Source organism: Lissotriton vulgaris, chromosome 2_1 (genome assembly GCF_964263255.1).
Source record: "Lissotriton vulgaris chromosome 2_1, aLisVul1.2, whole genome shotgun sequence".
Taxonomy (NCBI): Eukaryota; Metazoa; Chordata; class Amphibia; order Caudata; family Salamandridae; genus Lissotriton; species Lissotriton vulgaris.
In genome coordinates, this window is record NC_141687.1 from 1,961,688,966 (window position 1) to 1,961,705,180 (window position 16,215).

General features: G+C 43.3%; 1 protein-coding gene across 1 annotated transcript in view; it reads right to left on the bottom strand.

Moving 5' to 3' along the window:
* Positions 1-16,215, bottom strand: part of LOC147733562 (aminopeptidase N-like) — a 474,314-nt gene that overhangs the window by 430,502 nt on the left and 27,597 nt on the right. The window contains exon 2 of the mRNA XM_086958149.1: positions 471-613. Within this exon, the coding sequence (XP_086814275.1) occupies positions 471-613 (143 nt within the window). The remainder of the gene's footprint in view (positions 1-470; positions 614-16,215) is intronic.

A 16,215-nucleotide genomic window follows, 5' to 3' on the forward strand; every position in this document is an offset into this window, starting at 1 on the left:
ATAAGTTCATGGCATCCTTACTCCGTGTAGTAGTGTGTGTGATGGGAAAAAGTACGGGTACACAATCACAATATTATGTTGAAACATTCTAAAAACCATCAAATCAAATTGCTTTTCATGCATGCGAGAAACAAGGCAGTTGAAAGAATACAGTTACATTATATAGCCTGACTGCATAACTGAGGCGTCAAGCATTGCGCACGAGTCTTACTTTTCAATATATTTGTTCATATCAAATGATAAGCATCTGATTTGGTAACTGGTATACTTTTACAGCAGACTAAAGAAAATATTTTCAGTGATACCCTTTGTGACCAACCAGAAACTTGCATCTGCAACTCAGTATGTAACATAAGCCAAACCTGTTTTTCTAGCCATAATCAAGTGCCATTTTAAACCGAAAACATTAATGTACCAGATAAGTTGATTAATAGGCATCAACTTAAAATAAATTCTGTAAAGTAACTCACTTATTTTTGGCATGTTTGAAAGTGCCTCATATTGTGGTTTGTGGATCAGTGTAATGTTGAATGTGGCTTTCATTGCTGGTTCATCAAAACAAGGGAAGGCCTTTCTGGCGTCCGACGGCGACATCATCGTGGTTGCTATGATTCTAAAATGAAAGAAAAATTGCATCAGCATCTGCCATGATCTGGAGCGCTCACTCATTGCAAGAGAGTATGAATCCTTGCTTGAGAGGTCAGCCACCCATTTAACATAGTTGTCAATATGTAAACCTCTGAACAGGTTGGCTGATTGCCATGCTTAAGAAGATCCTCAAGTCATATCCTTGATGTCATATTCTTTGGCCTACTTAACAGATCTCGTTTTCGTGAAGAAAATTATATTGCCAATGTAGGAAGCTGGCTCTTCCTATAAGCAACGGTTCCCAAAGTGAACGATACTTCTCCCAAACTCTCTCTCCCCCCCCCCCCCCTTCACCCCACCCCCACCCGGAGGGCGCTGGAATAATCCGTGGGGGGGTGGGATGCAATTTGGGGGTGTTGAATACAAATAAGGGGGGGTTGGAAGCATAAAGAAAGAAGAGAAGAGAAGAGACCAAAAAGAGGTACATTGTGTAAAGAGTGCAGGCAAACGCCAAAGGAATTACAGAGGCAAAAATGACACAAGTGCTCCATTTTGTGGTAGGCACAAATGCTCTCTTTTGTGGTAGTGTTGGTGAGCAGTTAGGCAAGCATTTATTGCACACACAAAGGCAGTGTGACCACACTCAATAAAGAAATCCAACAACAATTTATGAAAGTAACCCGTACATTTATATGAATTTTAATACCAAGATCATTAGGATCAGGTAAGTACTTTTCAAGTTATATATTCTTACAGTTTAAAAAAATGGACACAGTGCAATTTCTGAAGCAGTAATGGTATCCAATGAAAGGAAGGCATACACCGCACACAGGTACTTCACAGTGACTTACGGGACCAATCTCCTGGGGTCAAGGAGCAAGGCAGCACCAACAGGTCACCTCGGGCGGCACTAGGGTAGGCGGGTGCAAAGGTGCTTTTCAGGGCCAGGTGCCCAATGTTATCCTATGGGAAAATATACATAATGCATTTGGGCACATCACAGCAACTTATGGGGTCAATTTCTCGGACTTAGGTTAAGTAAGAGACAAGGTCTAAGGCAGCACCAACAGGTCATCTCGGGCGGCACTGTGGCGGCTGAGTGCAGAGGTACTTAATTGCATCGGGTTCGCCCAATATTATTCTATGGGAAAAAAACATTTACTACATTCAGGCACTCCACAAAGACTTATGGGACCAATCTCCTGGACTTAAGGTGAGTATGCGGCAAGGTCCAAGGCCACACCAACAGGTCACCTTGTGAGGCTCTGGGGCATCCAAGTGCAGAGGTGTATCCCATTCACTTTAATGGGGAATGGTCCAGTTGCAAAGAGGCTGCAAGCTGGGACTGGGAGATCAGTCAGGCTAAACCAATAAGGGGGCCCAGGTCTCATGATGTTCGGGGATGTGGGGACAACTTTGGTTCTCTTCTCCTCGGGCTAGGATGGCGCGATGGATAGGTGGTATGAGGCATCAGGTTTTTGTCACCAGAGACAGTAGTGATATAGGGTGCCTTCACAAAGAGGCTGCAAGTGGCACAGGTAACTACACTGTCTCTGGAGAGTTGGCGGACAACAGTGGAACCATTGGTCCATGTCAACTTGTGCTAGGGGGCACAGGTATAGTGGTGCTTTCCGGTGTTGGGTTTGCGGCGGTCCAGAGTCCTCACAGTTCATTTGGAGTACCTGCAGTATAAAGGGAAGCAGTCCCATGACCCCACTGGAGTTCAAGGGTCTCTGTTGAAGGCAGGTAGCCCTCCCAGGCACAGCAGCTTCAGGACAAGATTACTTTAGCACAATCTGATGGGAATAGCAGACAGGTCTACATGGTAGGTTCCATGTCAGTTGCTTCTCTACCGTTCTTGCTTCTTGCAGCTATTCATAGTTCTTATTCTTCTTAGGTTGGCAGGAAACTGGTTTCCTAGTACTAGGGGTTTCCCTCAATACTATATTTTGGGGTATTAGGGGAGTGTAGGGTAGTAGCCAATGAGGTAGTTAACTCTGGAATCACTATGCCCACTGTGGGAAGAGGGCAAAACCCTGTCCCAGAGTTTCCAATTCTGCCATCATGGCAGACTTTTAAATTCCGTATCAACATCTGGTAGCCCACCTCAGAGGTGAGACTAGCTTGAGAGTGGACTCGACTCTGAGTACTAATTGTCCTGCCTGTCCTTGCACCAAATAGACCCTGGACATGGGGGTTAGCATCCCCTCACCTCTGAGAGAAGCCAGATTTGCATATCAAAGGCACTAGGCTCTTTGAAGCCCAATTTCCTACAGCCATATATCTGGGTTTTGTGAATGCACTGCAGGCCCCACTAATTTGAAAAAAACAGTATGCTCCTTACATTTGTTACATTACTGCAACATATTCAGGGTTTAAAGCTTGACATTTTTTAGTTATTTGATACTGAATATACAACAACTTTGGGACAGATGTCGGACAGACCGGGGCCTGTCCGACATCGCTCAGGAACTGTAACCGAATGACCTCCTGTTTTCAGTTACAGCCCTGGAAGTAGGTTGCGACGAACCCTGTTTGGTCGCATGCAAATACCTTTCCAATGGGAGCATGCATTCTAAACGGAATGCATGCTCTCATTGAAAGAGCAGAGGTGCAGATCATCCCTGCACCCCATGGAAGGCACCCCAAGGTGCCTGCCATTGGGTGCAGGAATAAACAGAGGTGCACCCATGGAACCCAAAGCTGTTTCCCAATGCCTTTCTGTGCTGGAAAGGTCAGTACAAAAAGACAGTGGAAAACTGCCCTCATAATCCCTTGGGGTATTACTGTGAGCCCCTCCGAATGGTGAATGGGCTCTCCGAGCCCGTCAGCCGCCATTCGGCAGACCAATTCAGTTTCCCTTCTGACCGACCCCTTCGGGATGGGTCGGTCGGGAGGGAAACCGAATCAGTGGCTCCGATGCGGTTAGCATGGTTCCAAACAAAGGGTAAGAGTCATTCCTAACCACATCAAAATCAGCCCCTTTGTTGGAAACTGAGCTACTGGTTGAGGGGTGTGAAACCTTTACTCAAGCAGCAACCACACTCTCTTCAAGAGTGAAATCACAAGCAAACCCTAAAATAACACTCTCATAGCTTGGCACAAGCAATCAGGCTTAACTTAGAGGCCATTTTTTAAGTATTTATACTGCACACATACAGCAATAAAGTGAAACACAACGCAAGAAAAATCCTGCACCAGTTTGGAAAAATGAGTAATCTTTCATTCCAAAGGTTCCAAAGTATATCTGGGATGAGATGTTTTTGCTTTGAGTCGGTTCTGCCCACAGGACTACAGCTGGGCTGGCAGAGCACCTTCAGGCCCACTTCAAGGGTCCAGGACTTAGATGTCACCACTTGCAGAAACAGACAGAGTGCAGGTGCTAGGTTCAAAGTGGTTGGAGCCTATTCTGTCCATGACGCTTTATTCAGGAAGCCAGCCAACAAACATTTGGAGTTACTCTGGTGGTCCTCGGATCAAGATGCAGGTCAAGTCCTTTTCACTTAAGTGGCAGGCCATGTGAGTAGCAGCCTTTCTTTTGGAGTATGACTGCTGTCTTCCACGGGTACAGAGGTGTACTGAAGAGTTGAGTCTGAGGGTTCACTATGTATACCTGGTGCCCACTTTGACGCAGAAGAAGTTTCTGGAGGTTTACACTCGCAGAGGTGTTTGGAATTTTCTGCCTCCCTGGCCTGGCCTCACCTTGCTTGGGCTTACAAAAGACTAGTGTCAAAACTATTTGTGAGTTTGCTGGGCAGTGGCGTTATGATGGGCACATGTGGTAGGTGGACTTTCTGTCTGGGAGCAATACATAAAGACTGACTGCCAGCTACTCCAAATCATTTGGCACAGGATACAGGCTGCATGGTCCAAATGATTGAAACAAAAAAAGCCAACTTTCTAAAAGTGACCTTTTCAGAATTGTGACTCAAAATTCCCTTTACCACAAAGAGGCGTTTAAATAACAATAATTTAGACACCAAACTCCACATTCCAACTACTCCTGACTGCAGGTTACCATTTATTAAATGTATTAAGGTAACTCACTGTGATCCTATAGGAGAGGTAGGCCTTGCAGTAGTTTTTCACTACCAGGACATGTAAAAGTTAAAAGTACATTTCCATCCGTTGAAATGCACTGCACCCTGTCCCATGAGCTGTTTAGGGCTTAGCAAACACAAGGCAATGATGGACGGAGTGCTGACTCTTTTAAAACACTCACCCCCAGTTACAAGTCTGGGTTGAACCCATTATCATTCTTTAGCTCACTTTGCCCCCCCCCCCAATTCAGACACAGCTATATGCAAATCAGGCGGGACCTGTGCCTCATGGGAACAGTCAGGCCTGAACTGCAAAGCCATGTCTTTCCTGGACCAGAAACAAGCATCCTGGGAACGGTTTCAGGGTAACAACCCTCATCAGCCAGGCTTGCTTGAATCCAGTGGCAAAGAGAGCAAGGGACCAACATCTGGGCATACCCTGCCAAATTAGGGAGAACCAAGCAAACACAAGGGGATGATGTTTAGGGCTTACCCTCGTTAGGCTAAGCCCCAACTTTAAAATACTTTGTTGAGCAGGCCTAACTGACTTTAGTGTATTATAAAGGAAGGTTTGAGCCTGGCAAACGTTTTATTTTACCAGGTTGAAATAGAAGTTTAAAACTGCACACAGACTGCAATGGCAAGCCTGAGACATGTTTAAAAAGCTACATAAATTGGTGGCACAATAAGTGCTGCAGGCGGACCAGTAGCGTTTAATTTACAGGCCCTGGCTACATGTAGTGCCACTTTACTTGGAACTTTCAAGTAAATTCAATGTGACAATTGGGTGTAAGTCAATTTCCCCATGTGTGAAGGACTTCAGCACTGGTTAGCAGTGGTGATGTGCACTGAGTTTTAACGCCAACAAAAACGAGATCAGTTGGAGTCAATGGAGTAAGGCAAAAGTTTGGGGGAAGACCACCCTGAGGCTGATACATCTAACAAATATCAGCATTTTCCACCACCTTGTGTGTCCTTAACCTGTGTTACTTGACTCAAGACTGTCAAGAAACAAGTTGTTTAGTAGCGAAATAAAGATATACATTTTGAGGTTTGCCAGACTTTTATAATTAACAAAAATTATGCATAATAATAATACTTATGATGAGAGACTTTGTGTCAACCTCCTTCAGCCATTGCCATACTTGACTGTCTTTCAATGTTTGATCTGCCAATTGGACAGCATACGTGCAGTGGAGGGTAACATTTGCAATGTCAGTTTCATTTTTAATCAGCCTCCTTGCAACCATTGGGTAACTGAGCTTCCTTTTTGTCTCAAAATCTGCTTCACCCATTATTTGATTCAGGCGAAATATGCATAAGATTCCTTGTTATACAGAGCAGAGTTTTTCAGAACCCCGCAAGCTCTGCGTAATGCAGAGTGTGGAAAACTCCACAAACTCCGCGAGTGGAGCGGAGTTCACCACCCAGGCTTAGTTTTCATGAAAGACACCAGCAAGGCATCACCTTCATAGGTGGCTAGTGGGTGTAAGCAAGATCTGTGAGTGCTAGGGATTAAGTGCAGTAACATTTGGATGCAGCAAGGAAGTGTTGGTTTCAGAGCAGGCATGATGTTGTTAACATGCTGTTGGATCCGCTGTTTATTTTCACTGAAGAAGAGGTTGATGGAACTCCACTTGTCTGTGGAATGTTTGGTTTCAGTGTCCAGAAGAGGATTGATTCAGTGCTTGAATACCTTCAGTCTTGTGTCATTAATGGTGCTGGTATAGTAAATTGCTTTGTCTGGGTTTTGTGCAGAGGAATATCAGTGGAGTGGTGTTGCCAGCGTTGACCTTTTTCTTATTGTTTCCCTTATCAGTAGATAGAGCATTTGTTATCAGCAAGGTCTGTGGAGTACCAGGTTGGTTAATGCCTTGACTTGCATTTGCATGTTTCAATTGGAGTGTGGGTGTTTATTTGGTTTGTCAGAAATGCAATGAAGGGGTATAGCCTAGGAGAAATATTTAAAGGTTAGAAAGGTATGTTCCCTTTTTGGTAGCCCACTATATGTTGAAGAGATGCTGAGTTGCGTGATGGAGATGGCAGTTCAGTCCAAGGACATGGGAGGTTTGAATTGGATGGCTGGTGATATTGAGAAGAACAAGGCCAAGGATTTGGCCTTTGAAGTGTATTGGTTAGATGACTTGCTGAACCACTTTCTAATAAGGTCAATAAGGATGTCTCTATTTTTTCCTACTTTAATTGTCTGGGAGATTGAAGTAATCAAAGAGGAGTATATAGGCATGACTTATGAATGAAGAGGATGCTAAAGCCTGTGGCAACAATGACATCTAGGATATGTGAGGATGTGTGGGTGATTCATGTTTCTGGGATACATTCTTCTACTTTACTTTAAGAATGTCTTCAACCGTCATGTGAGCAGAGCTCACCTTATGCTCCACAATCTTCTTCATGAGCTGTTTCTGCCTGGAATCTTTTCCGACACTGGATAGAACAACCTTCCTTTCCACTCACTGTGGACTTATGCACAAGCCCTGGTTGTTATTGTGCACAGACAAGACTACCTCTTAATGTAACATACTTACAAGAAGACTAGCCAATATGGACTCATGTCAGATGCAAAACCAAAAGATATTCAACTCCAGTAGGTACGCTTCTCACATCAAGCACTTATACATAACATGCTACTCAAGTGCCTCATATACCACAACTAAATCTGACACATGTCAAACAAATATATATATATATATATATATATATATATATATATATATAAGGCTTGAATTTTATAAAATACACAAAATAAAACACAATCACATTTAAAAATTCCTAAAAATGGTCACAGATATATACATATGTATAAAACACAAGGGAGATTCTCTGAGATGATGGAACTGGCCTTCATAAAACAGTGCATCTGCTTCTTACATCAACAGGTATCCATTAATTAATTTAATTGCATATGTAGAGCCCCAGGGTTACATAGATTGTGCTTTTAAATACCGGTGACACGTTTCCGTGGACACTACAAATGACAGCCACCTTCTTCAGGACTACATAAGTATCACCTCCCCAATATATTTTGATGAACTATCAAATGAGGAGTTATAATCTGTAAATTTCGGACATCTACTGGTTCCTTTATGTTCAATAGGGGCTGTCTTAGATCGTATCCACTTTAATACATTCAGGTACAAGTATGGCCCTCCATGAGTTTCTTCAATATTACAAGATAATACCCTCCCCATGGATCAAAATATATTACCCACCAAATCTCTCTCTACTTCATATACACATGGGCTAAATACTCAGTTCCTCCCTCAATGAATACTCATCCCAAGGATATTATCCTGTTTCCTAAGTAGTTGCCCTTTTAGGACCAGTCTAAGGAGTTCGCCGCTCAACCCTATAGCACCATGCCCACTTTCAAAACCTTTATTCAGGAACTTTAAAAGTCTGTCACTCCTCCGTGGCAGCATCCACCAATAAAACGCTTTCTGACTAATAATTCTTCAGAATTGTCAATTGTTTATGTTTGGATGCTGCCATGGAGGACTAAATGACTTTCGAGTATTAAGGGTCACATGTACAAAAGGTTTTAGCAGTCGCAAATGGAGAATCAAGCCATTTGCAACCGCTAAATAGCCTTTTAACATGTACCAAACCTATTTTAATAATAATAATAATAATAAAGACATTTGTAGAGCGCATGGTTACGCCTTCCCGGCGTGTCCCCGCGCTGTGGAGAAAGGATTGTCAGATATGAGCCACCGCCAGAGGCCGCCATCAAAACTAGTTGTTAAATAGATGAGTTTTAAGCAGTCGTCTGAACTTGGGCTTCGACCTCTCCAGTCTGAGGCTGACCGGAAGTTTATTCCCGTTTTGAGCGAATAAGAAGCGGAATGAACGGCCGCCCATTCTAGCTTTCCTAATCTTGGGTATTGACAGCTGCCCAGTTCCCCCGGATCTCATGGCCCTTCCTGGTTGATATCTGGTAACCAGATTCCTCAGATATGCAGGCGCCTTATCCCAGAGAATACGATGGCAGATAAGTAGGGCTTTGAACAAAACTTTTTTTTTACTGGTAGCCAATGAAGAGGTCAAGGGCCGGTTTAGACGCCGCCCTTCGTGGCAGCCTCAAGATTAGCTGAGCTGCGGCGTTCTGTAGGACCTGCATGCGTCCTAAATTCTTTACAGATGCACCCAGATAGAGTACGTTTGCGTAATCAATACGCGACGTAATAAGGGCATGTGTCAGTGTCTGTTTAGCTTCCAGCGGGAGCAAGTCTAAGGTTTTGCGCAAGGTTTTTAATACACCAAAACATTTACCCACAACATGGCGTATCTGGCCATCATAGGAGAGGGCGGGGTCCACCCATACCCCTAGATTCATAGCTTCCGTACAAGGCGTCGGGGTGGGGCCTAAACACTTTGGCCACCAGTCTGAGGTCCAGCTAGATCTGTCTCCACCTACCACCAGCACCTCGGTCTTGCCACCATTCAACTTTAGGCAGTTTTTGTTCATCCAGCAGGCCAATTCCTGCATGCATGCCTTAAAGTTGGATGCCTCGACCGAGGGTGCCTGGGATAGGGAGATCAACATCTGGGTATCGTCTGCGTAGGAGACTAGCCCCACGCCAAACGCCTGTACCACCTCAGCCAATGGAGCCATATACAAGTTGAACAAGGTTGGGCTCAGGGCAGAGCCCTGAGGCACCCCCTGTTCCAGTGCTAAGTCCCTAGACTGGAATGTTCCTCTTCGAACCTGGAAACCGCGCCATGTCAGGAAGGATTTCAGCCAGCCAAGAGCAGAACCCAAGACACCACACCTGCTCAGACACTGTAGCAAGGTGTAATGTGCTACAGTGTCGAACACTGCGCTGAGGTCTAACATAATATAAACAAACAATGGTCCGAGACCAATCTTTTTTGTAAGCGAAAAATCAAAGCTTAAACAATTCACGGTGTGTATTAAATTCACGAACCTGAACACAATTAATGAGAAGCAGAAAAATAGGCAACAGCAACAAACTCAAACTTTTTATAGCATTTAATCTATTCTCGGAATCAAAAATTCAATCTGCAGTTTTTATGTACATTTTATATACAATGCCCCGTATCAAGAGCGTGCAGTAAAGGAAAAGAAAGTGTCAAAGGGCGTGATCGTGATAAGATGAAAAGGAAAAAGAAATCACACAGAGTATATAAAAATTATTCTGTATTATTCAGAAAAACCAGTCAAAGAAGGACTGGAACAATAAATCCTGGCCACTTCAATAAGTCAATGTACAGTCCTTAATGTTATTCATGAGACATAAGATGTATAAATGTCTGCACTAGGGGGGGAGATAACATTAGTGGTCCAGGTATTTTTAGTTAGGTGTCGACGTTTCGACTCATCTTGCGGCCTTGCGGTTGGTTATGCCTGGGCCATGCGAGTCTTCTTCAGGACAGATATGACGGGGCAAAGGATCTGGTAGATGACCCTATAGAAAATACAAACAACCATGAGGGTTGGGGCTGTTGCCTATTTAATTTATAACTAAGGGTCGGGTTCAAAAAATGCTTACCCTTCACAGGATGGAGTAGGCGTAATTTCTTCCAAGGTAACTTGGTCCTTATATATCGAATGGGGATATTGTACAGATCCTCTGAAAAAATCAATGAGGAACCTGTATGTTACAATAATGTATACTTTGTAGGATTCATGCCAGGATAGACAGTATAAAATTATTACCTGTTCTGTACGTATGGGGTTCCTATCTTAATCATAAGACCATATATCAATATATGTCTCCTCAATCAAAATCCATTGATAATTATGCAGCTTGAAAAGGTCTTCGCATTTATATTAACCTGGGAAGTGAAGAACCAAGTAATGGTAAGTATCAGTCCAATAGTACTCCAATTGTAATTAGACTGATGGCCAAAAGAGAAACAGGGGGCCTTTTACCTGAATTAGGCTGTCTGCAATTGCTTCATGTGGAGGATAAATCACTCGCCGATTCTGAAGCCTGAACCGGCAACTAAAAACAAAAAACGGGGATGAGTCTCCTTCCCTAAATTGCTCCGCGTTATTATTTCAAGGTTTCACATAGTAACTTACTTGGCAAGATAGGCTGCGTGTTTTCAAGTAGACACGCGTCAGAAATGGAACCCCAGGGCAGAGTGGTCCAACACCTTGTGTGGGTGCTCTGTTATTCCGCGTTCGAGGAATAGAGCGCGAAGACGGACTTCCCCGTGCCCGAACGCTTCCGGGTAGGAGAGGGCGAGGAAGGACAGTCACTTCGCCTATATCGATTTATCTTTTGAATTAATTCATAAAGACCAATATGTTAGAAGGGGCCGGCCAAGTCGCCTATTAATATTTAAGCGCTACAGATTATTATGCGCACAAGTAAAGAATTTTTATTCCAAACATTAACGCGGTACATATTCGAAATTATTTATAATTAACGTGTTGACAGACCTGACACGTTGACCAAGAAGGTGTAGTGCATATAGGCCAGTTCGTGGTACACTGATCATAGGGGAAGCAGCTTAAGAGTGAAAAACCATGGCGGCCATTTTGAGTTGGGGAGACAAAGGTCGGGCCCCATTTGTCATCATTATACACATGTTAAAAAGCATATTTACAAGGGAAAACAGGACAAGAGACAAACAACACTATTTACAAATACCCACAAACAATGCGTAATTGACATATTACTTGTCATTCACAGTGAACAAACAAGATCTGAATATCATAACTGATTTGACAATCCGAAAAAGGGGAATTTTGGTTAGAGGATTCCCACTTGTCTATTGATCTCCTCCAATTCATTCAACCCTTTGTGTGCCGTGTCAAGAAGGTGTATCCAACGGCATTCTCTCCTGCTCAAGATGCTCTGTACATCGCCCCCTCGTGGATTGGCTTGTACTTTTTCCACAACCCACCATTTGATACTCTCCGGAGGATGCGAAAAAGTAGTAAAATGCTGTACAAGTGGAGCACCTATTGTTTTGCACCGTATCCGGCTAACATGTTGGAGGATCCTACACTTTACTCTTTGGATGGTTTGACCCACATACATAAAACCACAGGGGCAAAGGATGGCATAAATCACCCCTGTTGTGTTACAGTTACTGTGGACTTTTAGTGTATGTGTTTGATCATTGTGGGTAAAAGTGGTACATTCCACAGACAAGGGGCAGGCTTTACAATTCCCGCATTTTTTGTGCCCAATTACCGGTGGTAAACCCCATAATGTGGTTTGGGAAGGGGCTGATGGTGTTGGGAGAAGTGATTTAATGAGATGATCTCTAATGCTTTTCCCTTTTCTAAAAGCATGTAAGGGGGTCGAGAGTCCACCTACTTCATCTTGTACCAAATGCCAATGACGGTTGATGGCTTTTTTTATCTGGTTGCTTTTTGTGTCATACGTCGTCACACAGACTAGCCTTTCTTCATTCTTGTCTTTCTCTTGTATCATGAGCAGTTGGTCCCTATGATTATGCCAAGCTCGTTTACGTGCCCTCTTGAGTAGGCGGATGGGATAACCTCTCTCACTGAGTCTAGCAATCAAGACCATCCAATGTCTTGAGCACGTATTAGATATAAAACTGAAGCCCTCCTTAAACTTCGGGTTTTCTAGGAAGATGGCAGGTTCGTTCCGGACTTGAAGTCCGATTGGGATGACGTTTGATCTTAAATATTTGGCTAATGTATGCCCATGCAACCTGGTACGTATTAGCTTCTTTTCCAAGCGTTCTAATTTGGTAATCTTCTCATTTAATGTCAAATCATTGGTAGTGGTGGGGTCAGTGAGAAAGGTCCCACTGCCCTCTTCTAATAAGAGTTTATATATATAGTCCTCACTATAAGATAAAGTCTCTTTTTCAGACATTCTATGAACAATATGTTCCTGTACAAAATGATTTCAGTGACTATAACAAAGACATCATAAACACAGTAATACACAATTAAACAATACATACAACCGGAACCTCAGGGACAACCTTCCCTTTGGACAGTTCCTGAGGCTCCGAAGGAATTGTACTAAGAAGGAAGATTTCTTCGACGAGTCTTCTCTCTTGATTGCTAGACTCAGTGAGAGAGGTTATCCCATCCGCCTACTCAAGAGGGCACGTAAACGAGCTTGGCATAATCATAGGGACCAACTGCTCATGATACAAGAGAAAGACAAGAATGAAGAAAGGCTAGTCTGTGTGACGACGTATAACACAAAAAGCAACCAGATAAAAAAAGCCATCAACCGTCATTGGCATTTGGTACAAGATGAAGTAGGTGGACTCTCGACCCCCTTACATGCTTTTAGAAAAGGGAAAAGCATTAGAGATCATCTCATTAAATCACTTCTCCCAACACCATCAGCCCCTTCCCAAACCACATTATGGGGTTTACCACCGGTAATTGGGCACAAAAAATGCGGGAATTGTAAAGCCTGCCCCTTGTCTGTGGAATGTACCACTTTTACCCACAATGATCAAACACATACACTAAAAGTCCACAGTAACTGTAACACAACAGGGGTGATTTATGCCATCCTTTGCCCCTGTGGTTTTATGTATGTGGGTCAAACCATCCAAAGAGTAAAGTGTAGGATCCTCCAACATGTTAGCCGGATACGGTGCAAAACAATAGGTGCTCCACTTGTACAGCATTTTACTACTTTTTCGCATCCTCCGGAGAGTATCAAATGGTGGGTCGTGGAAAAAGTACAAGCCAATCCACGAGGGGGCGATGTACAGAGCATCTTGAGCAGGAGAGAATGCCGTTGGATACACCTTCTTGACACGGCACACAAAGGGTTGAATGAATTGGAGGAGATCAATAGACAAGTGGGAATCCTCTAACCAAAATTCCCCTTTTTCGGATTGTCAAATCAGTTATGATATTCAGATCTTGTTTGTTCACTGTGAATGACAAGTAATATGTCAATTACGCATTGTTTGTGGGTATTTGTAAATAGTGTTGTTTGCCTCTTGTCCTTTTTTCCCTTGTAAATATGCTTTTTAACATGTGTATAATGATGACAAATGGGGCCCGACCTTTGTCTCCCCAACTCAAAATGGCCGCCATGGTTTTTCACTCTTAAGCTGTTTCCCCTATGATCAGTGTACCACGAACTGGCCTATATGCACTACACCTTCTTGGTCAACGTGTCAGGTCTGTCAACACGTTAATTATAAATAATTTCGAATATGTACCGCGTTAATGTTTGGAATAAAAATTCTTTACTTGTGCGCATAATAATCTGTAGCGCTTAAATATTAATAGGCGACTTGGCCGGCCCCTTCTAACATATTGGTCTTTATGAATTAATTCAAAAGATAAATCGATATAGGCGAAGTGACTGTCCTTCCTCGCCCTCTCCTACCCGGAAGCGTTCGGGCACGGGGAAGTCCGTCTTCGCGCTCTATTCCTCGAACGCGGAATAACAGAGCACCCACACAAGGTGTTGGACCACTCTGCCCTGGGGTTCCATTTCTGACGCGTGTCTACTTGAAAACACGCAGCCTATCTTGCCAAGTAAGTTACTATGTGAAACCTTGAAATAATAACGCGGAGCAATTTAGGGAAGGAGACTCATCCCCGTTTTTTGTTTTTAGTTGCCGGTTCAGGCTTCAGAATCGGCGAGTGATTTATCCTCCACATGAAGCAATTGCAGACAGCCTAATTCAGGTAAAAGGCCCCCTGTTTCTCTTTTGGCCATCAGTCTAATTACAATTGGAGTACTATTGGACTGATACTTATCATTATTTGGTTCTTCACTTCCCAGGTTAATATAAATGCGAAGACCTTTTCAAGCTGCATAATTATCAATGGATTTTGATTGAGGAGACATATATTGATATATGGTCTTATGATTAAGATAGGAACCCCATACGTACAGAACAGGTAATAATTTTATACTGTCTATCCTGGCATGAATCCTACAAAGTATACATTATTGTAACATACAGGTTCCTCATTGATTTTTTCAGAGGATCTGTACAATATCCCCATTCGATATATAAGGACCAAGTTACCTAGGAAGAAATTACGCCTACTCCATCCTGTGAAGGGTAAGCATTTTTTGAACCCGACCCTTAGTTATAAATTAAATAGGCAACAGCCCCAACCCTCATGGTTGTTTGTATTTTCTATAGGGTCATCTACCAGATCCTTTGCCCCGTCATATCTGTCCTGAAGAAGACTCGCATGGCCCAGGCATAACCAACCGCAAGGCCGCAAGACGAGTCGAAACGTCGACACCTAACTAAAAATACCTGGACCACTAATGTTATCTCCCCCCCTAGTGCAGACATTTATACATCTTATGTCTCATGAATAACATTAAGGACTGTACATTGACTTATTGAAGTGGCCAGGATTTATTGTTCCAGTCCTTCTTTGACTGGTTTTTCTGAATAATACAGAATAATTTTTATATACTCTGTGTGATTTCTTTTTCCTTTTCATCTTATCACGATCACGCCCTTTGACACTTTCTTTTCCTTTACTGCACGCTCTTGATACGGGGCATTGTATATAAAATGTACATACAAACTGCAGATTGAATTTTTGATTCCGAGAATAGATTAAATGCTATAAAAAGTTTGAGTTTGTTGCTGTTGCCTATTTTTCTGCTTCTCATTAATTGTGTTCAGGTTCGTGAATTTAATACACACCGTGAATTGTTTAAGCTTTGATTTTTCGCTTACAAAAAAGATTGGTCTCGGACCATTGTTTGTTTATATTAGTAAATACCTAGGTCCAGTACCTCTAGGGTTACCCCATTATTATAACGGAGGTCTAACATAATCAGCGCCATGGTGTGTCCCGCTTCCACCCCCAGTCTAATGGTCTCCATGGCCCTTAATAGGGCGGTTTCTGTAGAATATCCCGCCCGAAAACCAGATTGAGAGGGGTGTAGGAGGCTGGCCTCGTCCAGAAATGCCATTAGCTGCTTGTTGACCACTTTCTCCGCTACCTTAGCCATGTATGGCAGAAGTGAGATGGGTCTTAATTTCTCTAAAACGTCATGACTAATGGTGAGTTTTTTTCTAATGGGCAGGACAACTGCTCTCTTCCAGCTTGCCGGTAGCGTCTGTGATTCAAAGGAGGTGTCCAATAGGTGCCTGATATATGGCTCCAGAATCTCCAGGCTCTCTCCTATGATCTTAGGGGGGGGCAGGGTCTCTAGGGGATCCCGATTTAATAGTGAGGCAGATGCTGCTTAAGGTCTCAGGTGGGGGGTCAAAAAACTTGTCAGCCTCCTCCCAGACCCCCTGTCTCCCACCACTTCCTCAAAATCTCCACCAGGCCCTGGGCAATCCGTGAAAGTAGAATAGATAGTCCTCACCTTCTGGGCGAAGAATTCTGCCACCCTATTACGTCCCCCTTCTGAGTCATCACTGGGAGTGTTTGAATTGGCCACAGGGGAAATCTCCTTATATATCTTAAGCAGCTCTTTAGAAGAGTTCTCCGCCTCTCCAATTCTAACTTTATAGTGTGCGGCCTTAGCTCCTCTCAGAAGGACCTGATATTTCCTCTGTCCCTCCCTGTACAATCGCCTGTTTTTAATCCGAAGTCCCTGCGAGTTGATAACCTATTACTGACTCATAAAATAGGGTTTCTGAG